Below are 15,645 nucleotides of genomic sequence, written 5' to 3' on the forward strand. Positions count from 1 at the left end.
CCAGGTCCACACTCACCCACTTTGGCTGCTGCAAGTAGGGGGCTTGGTTAGCATGTCCCCAGGATTGAACTTCCTTAATGTTAGTGGAGAGACACCTGATGTTCCAGCCCTGTAGCACAGTGGTCAAGAGCACAGGCTCTGTAGCTAGATGGCCTGGGTTCAAATCCTGGTTCTTTCATTATTTACTGTGATCTATGTCTGTTTCCTAAGCTGAAAAATGGGGATAATAAATAAAGCCCTACCTAAAAAGGTGGTTTATGAAAATTCAGTGAAATGTTACAAAATACAAAAAGCATTTAAAAAGATAAATGCTTAATAAACATTAGCTCTGATGATTTGTTTTTTACTTTAAAGAGCAACTTTATTAAAGTAAAACTTGCATACAATACGCATTTTAAGTATATAGTTCAAAGAATTTTGACAAAGTGTATATGCCCAGATAACCACAGTGCAATCATGATACTGAACACTGCCTTCACCTTCTCGTGCCCTCTGAAGTCCCTCCATCTCATTCTCCAAGCTCACCTTGGGCGACCAACAGTGTGATTTTTTTTCACCTCAGATGAGTTTTGTCTGTTCTACGTAGAAGTGGAATAGCCCAGTCATAAGGCAATCATATGTTTAACTTTCTAAGAAACGCCAAACTGATTTCCCAAGTAGCTATGCCATTTTAGTTTTACCAGCAACGTTTGAGATTTCCAGTGGCCCCATGTCCTTGCCAACAGCCAATATTGCCAGTCTTTTAAATTTAGTCATTATAGTGGGTGTGAGATGTTATATCATTATGGTTTTCATTTACATTTTACTGATGCCTAATAATGTTGAGTATCTTCACATATTTATTATTTACCCATAGATTTTCTTTCATGAAGTGACAGCTTGAGTCCTTTGTCCATTTTTCATTGTGTTGTTTCCTTTTCACCAGGCTGTGTGAGTTCCTTATATATTTGGGATATAAATCCTTTATCAGAGGAATATTATGATATTTTCTCCCAGCCTATGGTTTGCCTTTTCGTTTTCTAAATCGTGTCTTGTTAAGAGCAGAAGTTTAAAATTTTCCACTAGTTTGTTGCAAACATTGAAAGAAATATAATAGATTTTGTTTACTGTCCTTTGTCCTGTGACCTTACTAAGTTCACTTATTCCTTTTTTGCAGGTTCCTTAGGATTTTTGACTGGTCAATCATGTTGTTTATTGATAGAAACAGTTTTATTCTTCCTTTCAATGGTAATGCTTTTTATTTTCCTTACCTTACTGCACTCTCTAGGCACTCCAATACCATACGGCAAAGAAAAGACTGTCCTGGCTTTGTTTTTAATTTTAGTGGCACTCATTCAATATTTAATAACTGGGAAACTAACATTGGTACAATACCATTAATTAAGCCACAAATCTTACTCATTTTCTACTAGTTTTCTCCTTTTGACCTTTTTCTTTCTGTTCCAGTATTCGACTCAGAACGCCACATGCCCTTACTGGTCGTGTCTCCTCAGTCTTCTCCAGCCTGTGACAGCTCCCCAGCCTTGTCCTTCAAAACTTGTCACTTTTGATGTATACTGGCTGTTATTTTGCAGAATGCCTCTTAATATGGGTTTGTCTGATGTCTTCTCCTGATTAGACTGAGACTGTGCATTTTTCTTTTTGTTTTGGGGGCAAGAAACCCGCAGAAGGATGTTGTGTCCTTCTGGGAGTATCGTGTGGGGGCCCGTGTCGGTCAAGCCTTGTCACTGGCGATGTTCGCCTTGACCACTTAAGGTTAACGTTACTCTCTTCACTGTAGAGTTACTCTTTTTCTGATTGTTAAATATCTTGGAGGGGGAACATATTGAGATTATGGAAATATCCTGTTTCTATTTAAACTCTTGCCCACTGATGTTAGCACCCCTTTGTGGATGTTGCCTGTGGCCATCATTACAATGGTGTTTGCCTGATGGTGATTTGGTATTTCCCTCATTCCTTCTATATTTATTAATTAGAATTCTTCTGTAAGGAATAGCTGTCCCTTCACCCCATTTATTTATTTATTCATTTATTATTTTTTTTAAATTTTTGATTATTCAATTATTTATTGATATCAGTTTGGACTCCTGGGTATTTATTCTATGGATCACAAACCAATACTATCATTATTTTGCTGCTCAAATTGTTCCAGCTTTGGCCATTGGGAGTTCATTTGGGTTGATTCCTACGTCTTTGTTGACATGCCTCTGCCTTTTTCTGAGTACTTCCTTATTTTTTTGATACCACAAAAATATTCTAGCTTCATCCTGTCTTGCCCTAGTACTGGAATCAACTACTTCTCTGAGGAGCCTGGTTTCTTTTACTGGAGAATGGTGTTTAGAAACCAACACCTGGGCCCCAGGTATGTGCACAGCTATGGAGCAACAATGCTCACAGGCCCTCTCAGCACACAAAGCTAGGAAATACATGGGTGTTTGCCCTTGCACACATGCACGTGTATATTTCTATATCTAGACACACATGGAAACCATGAGTTTTAATATACTGATACTTCCAATTCCATTAAAGATAATTCAAACGTCTCTACTTCGTTATTTATAACTTCTTCCTCAGAGAGTGAAAAATCTGACCCTAATTATCTGTAATATATTTACCTATTTGTTCAATCCTAATATACACGTATAGCATTTGCAGGATTCTGAATGCACAGCCCTGTACAAATACGAGCACAGCACAGTCATTCTTGTCTTTCGCCTTATCACGGTGTCCGGCAGCTCAGTCTTTTCTCCCCCTTCAGTCTGGTTGCACTACTCATTTGCTGTGCAGGCAGCTTTAGTTGCTACTGTTGTGTTCCACTTGAGGCTCCACCACAGGGAGTGAGAGTCTATTTCTCTTGGGAGGCATGGAAACATTGCCCAGAGTCAGGACCAGTAATAAAGATGCCCTGGGAAAGTGTGGCTGCCTCCTCGCCCTTCCTCCCTCCCTCCACTACCTCCGTTCCACCCCTCCCTCCCCCGAAGGAAGCTGTTCTCTTTTGTTTCTAGTTCATCCTTTCTATATTTCTTCTGTATAAATGAGTAGACATATTTTCTCATATCCCCTTCTGTCTCACACAAGGAGTAGGATGCTATAAATATTTCCTTTTTAAACTTTTACACACATACATGTCATTTAAAAAAATTCCTTAATTTCTACTTTATTACTTTATGTTGTAAATGTGTGTGAAATTTTTTCAAAGGTTTTTCAGCATTAATGGAGATAATCTTATGATTTTTGTAGATCTATTAATATAGTATATAATATTAATGGATTTCCTAGCATTAAACCAACCTTGCAGTATTCCCAGACTAAATCCTACTTGGTCATGGTATATTGCCTTCTTATTGTGATTTTGGATTCTGTTTGCTGATATTTTACTTAGTATTTTTGCCTCAATGTGCATGAATGATATTGGTCTCAGTAGTGTTCTTTCTTTATATTGTCTTTATCTGGTTTAGGTTATATATGCTTCATAAAAGGATTTAGGAGGATTTTATTCCCCTTTAATGCTGTGGAATAATTTAGAGAGTATGGTCCTTGAGGGTTTGGTAGAATTCCTCTGAGAAACCACCTGAGCATGGTGTTTTGTTGTGGGGTAGTCCCTCAATAAATTTGTCTTTCTTACATGGAAATTGGACTACTTAAGTGTTTTAAATCAAATACAGTCAATTTTGGTAATCTGTGTTTTACTAGAGAAATATTCATTTCATCTATGTTTTCAAATTTATATGCATAGATGACTATGTTGGGGCTCAAAAAATACCCCCAAATATGGCATTTTGGCATATTGAGTGCTTTGAATTAAAAGAACTTAGAAGGCTTCAGAAATAAGCTTCAGAACCAAAGTCTCTCCCTGACCTTACCCTACCCCCTGTCTCTCTAATTCTCTTTCTTTTCCAAAGCACAGGGATTGGAAGACTCTCTTTGGGATTTCCTTATCTGACTAGGGAAGCATTTTTCCAAAAGAAATGTAATTATCTTAAGACTCCTTTTCTAGGAATCTCATCAAACAACCTGGAAAGATTAACCAGAGAAGAAACTGGGAGTCATCACCATGCCCAGAAAGACTTTACATCTATTCTGAAGGCAGTTTGGACAGATTACCTGGGAGGCTTTATCTGCATACGAGGATGACCTTTGTTTACAGTGAAATTCTGGAGCTCACCTTATTGCCACCTCTCCCAAGAGCTCAGAAGGACTTTGTCTCAGGACATCTTTCTTTGGGCTGATGTATTTCCCCTGAAAATCATTTATTCCTAGACCCTTCCTTCCCCTGTGAGGAAGGGTATATAAACATCTGGACTTCATCGTGTTATTGGGTAATCATTCTCCTGTGATTCCCCCATGCTATGCACATTAAACATATTTGTGAGCCTTTTTCTCCTATTAATCTGTCTGTTGCCAGTCATTTCAGCAAATCTTCAGAGAGGCTGGGAGGGAAGCTTGGTCTCTGCCCCTATAACTGCAAAGCAGTCTCTTACAATTTTCAGAAGTTTCTTCTACTTCAATGGCAATTTCTCCCCTTGTCATTCCTTACTTTATTTATATGTTCTCCCTTTTTGTCTTGAGCATCTGATTTGCCTGTTTTAGTTTTTAAAAATAAAAACAACTTAAATTTATTAATTAGATCTATTTTCTATTTTCCACCTCATGAATTTCTGTTTTATCTTCTCTTTATCATTTTCTTCCTTGTACTTTATTTTGCTTCACTTTGTTGTTTTCCTTATCTTTTAGAGAACGGACTTTATTATTATTCTTTTGTTTTTATTGATAAATGTGTTTAGTACAGTGAGTTTTCTCTAATTGCTAATTTGTTCCCAACTATGTCTCCTTGCATCTCATACAGTTTTTGCTTCATAAGGACTGCTGCTGTTGTTTGGTGCATTGTTTGCATGTGTGTTGTGAATTGTGGCTTCGTTGTAAATTGTGGCTTTTCACATTAAAAAGTGTCCTTGTCATGCTTAATGGTTCTGGGCTTGAATTCTACTTTTTCTGGTATCAGCATTGCTAATCATTATCTGTTTCTTTATTTTTAGCCTTTGTGGATCACTTTGTTTTGGGCCCTCCTTTTACATGCAGCATATAGTTGGGTCTTGTTTTGTGAGCCAAGTTGAAAACCATTTTCCTCTAAGAGGTGAGTTATGCACATCACATTTATTGATTTGATTGATAAGTTTTGTCTTAACTCTCTCAAAATATTTTCTAGTTATGTCTATTTTTTATATTTATTATATTTCTCTGTAAGATATGTATTTTTTGTTATTTTATTTATATATTTCTTTCGGCATTTAGGAGGGTTTATATTTGTGTTCTAGTGGTTACCTTCATACTTTTACCTTTTTAAATGCCTTTAGGCCCTTGTTTTCTTATTTAAATCTTTATAATTTTGTTTTTCTGGGTTTTCCTTGCCATTATCCTTTAATACAATCTATTGCCTATACAACAATGAGCTTTAACTTTTTTCCTCTTTCCTTTTTCCTCCTCTTTCCAATTTTTAGTAAAATTATTTCTATTTCGTGACAGTACAAAGCATTTCTTTCCACATTAGTCCTCTCCCTCTTCCCCACTTTGGTTTTAGTCTTAGATGTACAATTAAATATTTTTAACTATTCTACAGCAGTCATTTTTCTGAAGTTTCCCTGGTCATTATTGGCTTGAATAAAGCTCATCCTCTAGAATAGTACTCCAAATGACTGACAAGGGCAGAATTCTCTAAATTCATATATGTGGAAAATAGGTTTTCTTGGGCCTTGATATTTGAAGAAATCTTGGCTAGATATCAAATCTTTGATTCGTACTTTTTTTTTGCATGAATTAAAATAAGTTCTGTTCCACTGCTGCCTTGCTTTTTGTATGTTTTTTTTTAAAGTGTGATGCCAGGCTAATCCTTTTGCCTTTATAAAGTTTTCAATATTTTCTTTTTTTTGCCAGCAAACCTTAAGCATGTTATATTTATATATCTTTGAGAGCTTAGAGCTTTACTAAGATGTCTTGGGTCGATCATTCTGCATATTTTCTCTGGTACCTGAGCAGTCCTTTTAATGTACAGATTCAGCTCTTTATGCGTTTCTGGAAAGTTTTCTTACAGTTTTAAGTATTACCTCTGTTTCTTTTTTAAATTTTTCTTTTTGAGGGACTCTGATAATATTACTTCTTCTTTGCCTGTAGTCCATTTCTCTTTTGAGGGGAATCATTTTTACTTCTTTATGTCATTTTCATTCACTTGGTTGCCTTCCTACTTTACTTTAATGCCCCTTGTTTACTTTCTATTGGACACTTTGTAGTTTATTCTTCACTTCTGAGATAATGTTGTCTTTTTTCCCTATTTTTCCTCCTGAGTTCACATGGTGCCTCCTTTAAATTATACCCCATGTCTCTCCCTTTAAATGGTTCTTGCCCTTTAAATAGAACATATTTCAAACCCCTTTCTGTGGTCCATGCTATAGGGTCTGCCTTGGATCCTTTTCAGTAGTTTCAGATTTAGAGTGGATTTAATCTGGTGATTGCTCCAAATCAGCCTTAGAATCCTTTGCTTGCCTCCCTCTTCTGTTCTTCCCATGGTTTTTCCCAGTCTACCTTTGCTCTCACCATGAAGCCTTGCAGCTATGCAGCCATGAGCAGTCATTTGAAAAACTGTGCCCTGGAATTTTGGTGATTTTTCTTTCTGTTTCAGTTATTTGCAGGTGACATGATTTTATGTAGAATATACTTTTACTTTCTTGGTTTTTTCTTGTGGTTTGGGAAGAAAATTTTGAGAGATAAGTAGCTAGATAGCTGTCCTTGTTCTCAGATACTCAGAAATCTTACCTCTTCTAAGTTTTAATAGAGTTTGTGTAAGATTGATATGTCTTTAATAAATGTTAGATAGAATTCACTAGTAAAACCATCAAGGCCTGGAGTCTTCTTATTCAAAAGGTTTTAAATAATGAAATCAGTTTCTTTAAAAGATAAAGAGCTTTTAAATTTCTTCTTTAGTATGATTAAGTTATATTTTTAAAGAATTTTTCCCATATAACTTACATTATCAAATGTATTAGCTTGAAGTTTTTCATGATATTCCCATATTTTCAATTTTAATGTCTACAGAATCTGTAGCCATATCACCTCTTTCATTCCTGATATTAGTTATTTGTGTTTTCTCTAATTTTTTCCTTGATTAGTATTGCTAAGGCATTATAAATTTTGTTCATCTTGTCTAAGACCACATTTTGGCTTTTAAGATATGCTCTATTATTTGTATATCTTATTTTTATTATTTCTTTACTTCTATTTACATTGGGTTTAATTTTTACTTCCTTTTTAGCTTCTTAAGATTGAAATTCAGATATAAAATTTTAAATCCTTATTTTTTCTAATATAGGTATTTAATGCTATAAATTTCTAAGTACTTTAACTAGATCCCACAGATTTTGATATGTTGTGTTTTCATTGCCATTAAGTTTGAAATATTTTCTCCTTTGAACCATGGGATATTTAGAAGTGTGTTGTTTAATTTACATATACTTAGGGATTTTCTAGATATCCTTTGTTATGGATGTCTAACTTAATTTGGTAATAGTCAGAAAACACACTTTGTATAATTTCAACCTCTTTAAATACATTGAGACTTATTTTATAGCCTAGCATATGGTCTATCTTGGTGACTGTTCTATGTCCATTTGAAAAGAATTGTACTCTACAGTTATTTAGGTGTAATGTTTAATAAATGTCAATTAAGTTAATGTGATTGGTAGTATTGTTCAGATCTCTATGTCTTTATTGAAATTTTGTATAATTGTTCTATCATTAGTGAGAGAGAGGTGCTAAAGTCTCCAACTGTATTTATCTATTTTCCCCTTTAGTTCTATCAGTTTTAAGTTTATGTATTTCAAATCTCTGTTATTAGGTGTAAACACACTTAGAATTGTTATGTCTTTTTAATTAATTGCTCCTTTTATCATTACAAAGTGTCCCTCCTTATCTCTAGTAATACTCCTAGACTTTGGCTAATACTAATATAGTCAAGACAGTTTTCTTACGCTTATTGTTTGCACAGTATACCTTTACCTATTCTTTTATACTTTATCTAACTGTGCCTTAAAATTTAAAGTGTGTCTCTTTTAGACATTTTATAGTTGGGTCTTGTTTATTTTTTCAATCCAGTTTGATAATCTGCCTTTAAATTGGTGGGTTTGGTCCATTTACATTTAATGTAATTATTGATATGGCTGGGTTTAAGACCACTGTTTTGTATTTGTTTTCTTTCTGGATTTCTGTTTTTATTTTGTTTTGTTTTACTCTGTTGTACTTTTCCTGCATTCTTTTGGGCTGATCAATATTTTTTAATATTTAATTTGATTTCCTCCATTGGCTTTTTAGCTCTACTTTTTTTATTATTTTCTAAGCAGTTGGGCTAAAAAGATACACTGTAACTTATCAAAGTCTACTTAGAGTTAATAACATCACTCTGCACTTCCACCACACAACTGACACTTCCCATTTCTGATTATTATTCTGACAGTTTCTGCCTTAAAACAGACTTCGGGACCTAACCATATTAATAATTACAAAATGCATATGGATAAGATACTTCAGGTAAAAGGTACAGATTATCAGACTGGATAAAAAAAATGCAAGACCCAACTATAAGTTATGTAAAATCTCTACTCCAGGAGAGAGCACCCTTACTGCAAAAGTGTCAGAGACAGACTGGAGGACATGGGGGGAGGTCAGCGTATCTTGGGCACTGGGCTTAGGAGAGGGCAAAATCTGAGCCCTGGAAGACATGCATTCTGCTCCCTGGCTCAGTCTCCAAGGTTTTGCCAGGACATCCCACTAAGTATGCTGGCATCTAATTAAGTATCGTCCAAAAATCATTCCTCAGTAAGTGAGCTCAGGTCCTTCTGAGAAAGGTGAGTTGGCTACATATTTAGTTGCAAGTTGCATTTCTCCTAATGGCAGACTCCTAAAGAGAATCTTGTTCTGACCACCACCCCAACCGGGGGCATAGAGGAGGCTTCCCCGCTTGGCGGCAGGATCGACACAAGAAAGCGAGCAGGAAAAGCCAGGTCCACCTGCATCACTCAGGAGCTGGGTGATCCTCGGTGAACCACTTCCCCTCCCTGAACTACAGAGTCCCCATCCGTAATGGGCGGACACAGCCCAGAGCTGCTGCGTGACCAGCGTCTGCGGAGCTGTGCAGGGCACAGTCTGCGCAGCCCACGGGCGGAGGCCCTGATGAAGCCTGCCTGGCCAAGGAGCCACGAGCATTTCACGAGGTAGTGTGTGAAAGACAGCTAACCCAGGCCTGAAGGGCAGGGCCAAGTAAATTGGCTACGGTGCGTCCATCCGGCGGACGCCGTGCAGCCATCAAAACTCACGGTGGCGATCTCCTTTTACTGAGCTCTTCAGGTTTTATTGTAAGTGGAAAATTCAGCCTATGAGATAGCGAGGATAATATGTTCCAGTTTTGATCACAACACTTACAGCTACATATGCATGAAAAATCTTAGCAGGATAACCTCGAACTGTTGTATTGGATTTGGATTGAATGTGTTTTCCTTTGTCAATATTTCTGTATTTTTCTATGGTGAATATGCTTTCCATTTTAAGTGAGAAAGAAAACCAGATCCAACAAAATTTACTTTTAGTTAGCTCTTTTCCTTTCTATGACTCTTCTCTGGGATTCATCTGTAAAATGGCAGCAATGACAAAAAGAATAACAACAGCGCTGTAGATATACTCTCTCACTTAACGCTATGAGGAGGGAATCAGGGCGTTCATTCTATAGAGGTGGAAATGGATTCTCAACAGAAAGTAAAGCTCTTGTTGAGAAGGTAATGATCCCCCCTCGCAGGGCTGCTGTGGTTTACAGTGAGGACGAGGCAGTGGCATTTCGTGAAGTGCCAGGTACTCTGGCCACAGTGGGATGGAGTGGTCACAGCATGAGCTCAGTTCAGTTCCAGCTCTGTCACTGCCAGCCTGTGTGACCTAAGGTAAGTGACCTCACCTCTCTGAACCTGTTTTTTCATCTGTAAAATGGGGATAGAAAAAGCGCAACTTCAGAGGACTGAGCTAAAGATCACATGAGATAACATGTGACAGTTTCTGCCCACTGAGTAGGTGCCCAGTGGTCTGACTGTATTAACATCCTCTGGTCTAGCTCTGGTTGCCTGACTTCAGCAGGGACCTCACCCGTATCTCTACTAAACATGATCAGGAGGGCAGTGGACCCTCAGCAGCCATGGAGCAGAGCTCTAACCAGCCTCCTCTTTCAATGTCCACACGCACTGATCTGCCCCCGCGGTGGGTAAGACTCTGCACGCCAAACGCAAACGGCCACATCCTGGGCCAGGGCTCGAGAGGGAGGCAGTGTGGCTGTCACAAGGAATGGGCGCAGAGCTGGCCCTGAGCAGACAGATCAGGGAGGCCAGACGTGGTGCACTGCTCTCAGCTAATCGTCCTGCTGAACATGCCTGTAGGTGACAAACCTGCATATATTTGTCTGAGGTCAGAAGCCAACTCCATTTGTCAGTAAACCCAAACTATTTTTGTACTTTTTCATATACACTGAAATTCCCAGGAATTCAAGCACCAGGGAAATCAAGGGAAGAGTTTTTCTGCACTTTGCACAATCACCTCACAATGATAGCCCTGCCTACGGTGGGTTGGACACAAGTGACATGTCAATGTACACTGAAGGCTGTCGCACTCATGGCGATTCTATGCCTGGAACGGGACAGAGGGGGGAGAGGCTCTCCAAGCACAGGGAACAGTGTGAGGCACAGGGAACAGCCGTGAGGCACGTTGCAGAGGTGAAACAGACCCCGTGGTGGGCAGTGATGTCGGGTGCGCGGCAGGTGAGGAGGCCACAGGAGGGGCAGTGTCCGGCCCTGTGGCCGTGCTAAGAGCCCAGCACCATGAGAAGCCAAGAACGGCTCTGCATCAGAGAAGGATTATGTGCAGAGTTGCACGTGGAAACGCCACTCTGTAGGGCAGAGCATGGCATGGAAGGGACAGCAGCAGAGGCGGAGAGCAGCAGCAGGTTCCCGCAGCAGCCAGGGAGTGGTGACGGTGGCGGTGGTGCAGCCTAGTGGGGACAGTCTGCAGCCAGGGGGACGTGAGGGAAGTGCAGAGATGTTAAGGAGGCAGAATCAGCAGCACTTGGGGACACCTTGGGTTCAGAAGGGAGGAGGCGTCAAGGTGATCCAGGTGACTCCTGGATTATGGGTGGATGGTGGGCCACTCCCTGAGACCTGAACCCTGGCGGTGACCGGGCAGAGCAGGAAGACCGTATCTGCACTGCAGTTTCCACCCGAAGCCTCCCTCGCCCGCCCTGGCCTTGCACGCCTGCACCTTCAGCAAACTTACCTGACTCTGCCACCTCGGCAATGGGTACGCCCTGCTCGTACGCCATGAAGCCCAGGACCGAGAAGATGGCGAACCCCGCCACGAAGCTGGTGCCGCTGTTCAGGCAGCAGAGCATGATGCAGTCCCTGCAGGGGCACAAGAGGCGCTTGGGTCAGGGGGAGGGACAGGTGCACACTCTCCGCCTGAGCACCTGTGGCCGTCCTGCAGGGCTGGCAGGGCAGAGCGGCCGTTTTCCTGGTAGAGCACTTGTGGTTCAGAGAGGTTAGGCAGCTGCCGCACAGTCACACAGCTTTGCCTGCATTTCAAAAGCTAAGGCAGGTCACAGACTAAAAGCACAGAGTGGCAGTGGGAAGGAAAGAAGGCTGGCACGTGAGAAAATCCCTGAGACCAACCAACACTCCCCAAATCCCTGGTGGGATGGAAGGCCGGGGAAAGCGAGAGGACGCTGTTCCTGGGAGCTCAAAGCAAGGAGGGTGGGAAATGGCTCTGGGTGAAACGGCGCTTCCCAGGGTGGGAGCAGGGGCCCCACCCTCAGCGCTCAGCAGCCTCTGGGGGCGGGGCTTGGCGCGGCCCCTGCTCCTGGGAGCAGCGTCTGCAGCCCCCTCCTCGGTCCCTGCTCTCCGGCTGTGCCGGGCAGCCCCTTCCAGGCCGGAGCCCGCATGCAGAGATTTACTGAAGCAGTGACTGTGGCCTGCTCTTGGGAGGGGCTCTCCAGCCTGAAGCCAGGCCTCAGGAGCAATCGGACTGCAAGGATGGCGCTCTGTCAAGATGCAGAAGGCAGCTTCAAGTCCCAGCGCCCTGCCTTGGGCTCAGCACCCGCACGTGGCCGAATCGGGAGTCAGTCCTTCAGAATCTCAGCCGCAGCAGTGCCCGGACTTGGGACTCAGTCATTCCGCTGCGCCAGCACCCTCACTGAACAGGGTGGAGCTCCCAGGTGACCTCGTCCAATCTCCTGCCAGAGGCATGCCTGGCCCAGAGTGCATCCCTGTGGGTGGCGGGCTGGCCTCACTCACTCTGTATGCTCTAGCACGCCCAGCCCCTCTCCAATTGTCACAGCCAGGACTAGACTCGAGGATCCTAGGACTCTAACCTCTTCTCCTGACACCATACTTTTTGTAATACAACCAAAGGTCACACTAATGTTGTTGGTGGCTGTAGCACCCTGTTTGTTGCCTTGTGATGACCCTAGGAGTAAGGGCATAATGGACAGAGCACTGGACTGGAGGTCAGGAGCCTTGGGTTCCAATTCTCCCGGCACTATCTTCTCTTTGAACCGCATTTCACTGGCTACAAGACAAGGTCCTTGGATAACAGGGTCTCTTGGATCTTGCACTAGATCAACCATGGCTTATTTTGGACAAGGGACGTTAGCAGACGTGGCACAAACAGAGGCCTGAGACGTGCCTGCATGCCCGGCTTGTCCATTTCTGTGCTCGTTCCTGTGATTCCGTGGGAAGAACTTCCCGAGGGTGCTGCCGTCCCTTCCGCACGTGGAGCAGACCTGCGCCTGGCCTGGACCCTGCAGCCCCCAACCCACAGCCTGGAGAAGAGCCTCCGCCGCTGCCCAGCGGCTCGTGAGCCATGAACCAGACACTCGCGGGCAGCCCGAGAGCTGGGGCCGTCTGTTACACAGCAGCGCAGTGGCAGCGGGTGAGCGACACAGGCCCCGGGAGAGAGCTCTTCTGCCACTGCATGCTGGCCGGGCCGGCAGGCCTGGGCACTCTGCAAGCCGGATGTCTCGCCGCTCAAAAGGAAAGGCAGCTTAGTCCAGGGTGGGGCAGAATTATTCCTCAGGTTTGTGTAAGTCCGGTCCTTCCGCCCATTTCCTAAGGCCTGAGGCAAAATGGCCCCGACTTCTCCCCCAGTGCGGAGGAGGTGGCAAGTGTCGCACATGCACCACACTCCGGAACTCTCCTGTCCCCTGCTGTGAGGGTCTGCAGCGCCCCAGGCCCCATGCTAGGTCTCACCGGACCCTGAGGCTTGGGGCAAGCGAGTTACATGCTCCAGGGGTCACCGTCAGGCGGTGAATGGGGGACGTGAATCCAGCTGTCGCAGACACCAAAGCCCATAATCCTTCCAGGAGCTAAACAGACATGACGCACCCTAAGAATTAAGACTTCCAAATCCTGACTTTTGAAAGTTATCTCTGGGCATCCACCTGGGTGCTGAAAACCAAATGTCCCTTGTTATGAAATCCCTGTCTTCCGGCAGAGGCCTCTCGAGTGACTTCCTCACACCACAGACAGACAGATGGAGGGACAGAGGAGCACTTCAGGGACCCGAGGCCCCTTCGAGCCCCATGACCTGCCCCCTCGTCCCAGGCCCCAGAGGACCCCGCCTTCCAGCAGAGGGAGCTATGCAGGCTGTCTCCCAAAGGGAGGATTTTCCCTGCCTGGCCTGCTCCGTTCCTGCCCCTAATTCCTCCCCTGCTTCCGTCTAGGGGACTAGACGGGCTTGTGTAACAGGGCTTTGAAGTCAGCAAGAGCTGAGCTGGCTTTGAGCCCTCCAGAAGCTGCTGGGCTGTCAGCAGAGAGGGCGCTAATTCACTCCGTCGGAGTTGGGAGGACCCACTTGCAGAACAATTTGGAAACGGAAATAAAATGAACCTTTTGGTTTTAAGTATCACCCAGGGGATTTGCTTTCTTCTGCTGATGGGAAAGAGGGAATAAAACCCTCCCTGTCGAGGGGGAGAGCAGAGGGGTCTGCAGAGGCCAGCACACAGCACGTGCTCGGCGGGGAAGAAAGCTGCCACTCCCTCCAGACACGGGCTGGAGACAGGCAGTCTTGGCCCAGCCCTCTTTAACTCCAGGAGTTCGGAACAAACCGCTGGCCGTCCTTGGTAGTCGGGAACAGGGCTGCAGGAGCCAGAGAGACTCGGGTGAAGGGCCACACTCTATCACTGGCAAAGTGAACACAAGCAAGTGACAACCTCCATGGGCCACTGTCTCCTCGCTTTTGTAACAGGTGGCTCCTTTCTCACTCCCTGCGTGCGAGCCCGCACTGGGCTCAGTCTGAGGGCGGCAGTGGGGAACACGCACTCCTGTGTCCTCGTGGTGCTGGCGGCCTGGCTGGGGGCGGCAGGCGCCAAGTGAGTTCTGCCATGCCCGGCCAGGAGGCCCTGCGCCGCCAACACAGACAAGGTGAACACTATATGCGGACAGCGCCTCTCTCCAGGGTCCCCAGGGGGTGGGACTCAGCCCGGACCCGAAGCCTGCTTGTGCTCTTCTTCCTATCCACGTGCCTCTCCCTTCCTGTCCATGGTTCATATTCTGTATCGTGGCTGACAAAGAGCTTTACCTCTTACCACCCAGATGCACATCTTCCGTAGAAGCCTGGAGGCGCTCTTGCAGACAGCCCGGTCTGGCCGCCCCTCTCTGTGGCATCTCTTTGTCATCCAGCAATACCCGATCACCTTGTTCAGAGGCCCCAGGAACAGAATTCGCTGCCTAATGGCACACTGGATTCTACAATAACTTTCTTTTCAGCAGGTTGGACCTGCCCACTTTGACTTCCTCAGTGCTTCAGTTTCCCCAAAATGCTAATACAAACTCTATAGACTGTGCCATTGCTGTCTGGCTCCCCCGAGGCAGTATTCCAGCACCTCGCACTCGGTAGACACACAGCACGCGCTGCTGACTTAACAAACGAGTTAGCGAAGCCGTCACTACACTAGCTTCCAGAAAGATGCAACAGATGGCCCAGGGATGGGCGCTGAGACCTTGGGCAGAGTCCTGGCTCTGGCATGTCTGGCTGGGGACTGCCTCCACGAGCCTCACTTCCTTATCGAAGACAGGATAGTGTGGGAGGGACTGATCATTTACAAAAGCTATTTCAAATGCACGGTGCCACTTGCGCCACACAATGATCAAGCGATGTCGTCGTTACTTCCGGGTTTCCATCCCACCAGTGGAGTGTGACATGACCGTCTGAGGCGTCCTTGCCTATATGGGTCAGGATCCATTTTTAGACCACTGCCAAGTTGCTGGTTGAGAAAAACAATCTCATTATTTTAAGAGCATGCTGCTTATTTTTCTTTTTTTTTCTTTCTTTTTTTTTTATAAACTCTACTCGTGTGGAGCTGCTTATTTTTCTATTGGTGTTTTAGTGTTTTCCGTGTTGATCTGTTAGTAGTTTTTACATATTATGAACATAATAAACCCTTTGAGTTTCTTACTATATGTTGTTCGTATGCCCTTTAGTTTTGCAGATGATTTTCAAATGTTATTTGGAGATAAAGTATGTAGATGATATTTATATTAACTTGATTTTTTTAAATTATAAAAGAAATATGTATGT

General features: G+C 43.8%; 1 protein-coding gene across 1 annotated transcript in view; it reads right to left on the bottom strand.

The window, feature by feature from the left end:
- SLC6A11 (solute carrier family 6 member 11) overlaps positions 1 to 15,645 on the bottom strand; it is a 124,112-nt gene that overhangs the window by 14,663 nt on the left and 93,804 nt on the right. The window contains exon 8 of the mRNA XM_012785228.2: positions 11,350 to 11,474. Coding sequence (XP_012640682.1) covers positions 11,350 to 11,474 — 125 coding nt within the window. The remainder of the gene's footprint in view (positions 1 to 11,349; positions 11,475 to 15,645) is intronic.

This window comes from Microcebus murinus, chromosome 21 (genome assembly GCF_040939455.1).
Source record: "Microcebus murinus isolate Inina chromosome 21, M.murinus_Inina_mat1.0, whole genome shotgun sequence".
In the NCBI taxonomy this organism is placed as follows: Eukaryota; Metazoa; Chordata; class Mammalia; order Primates; family Cheirogaleidae; genus Microcebus; species Microcebus murinus.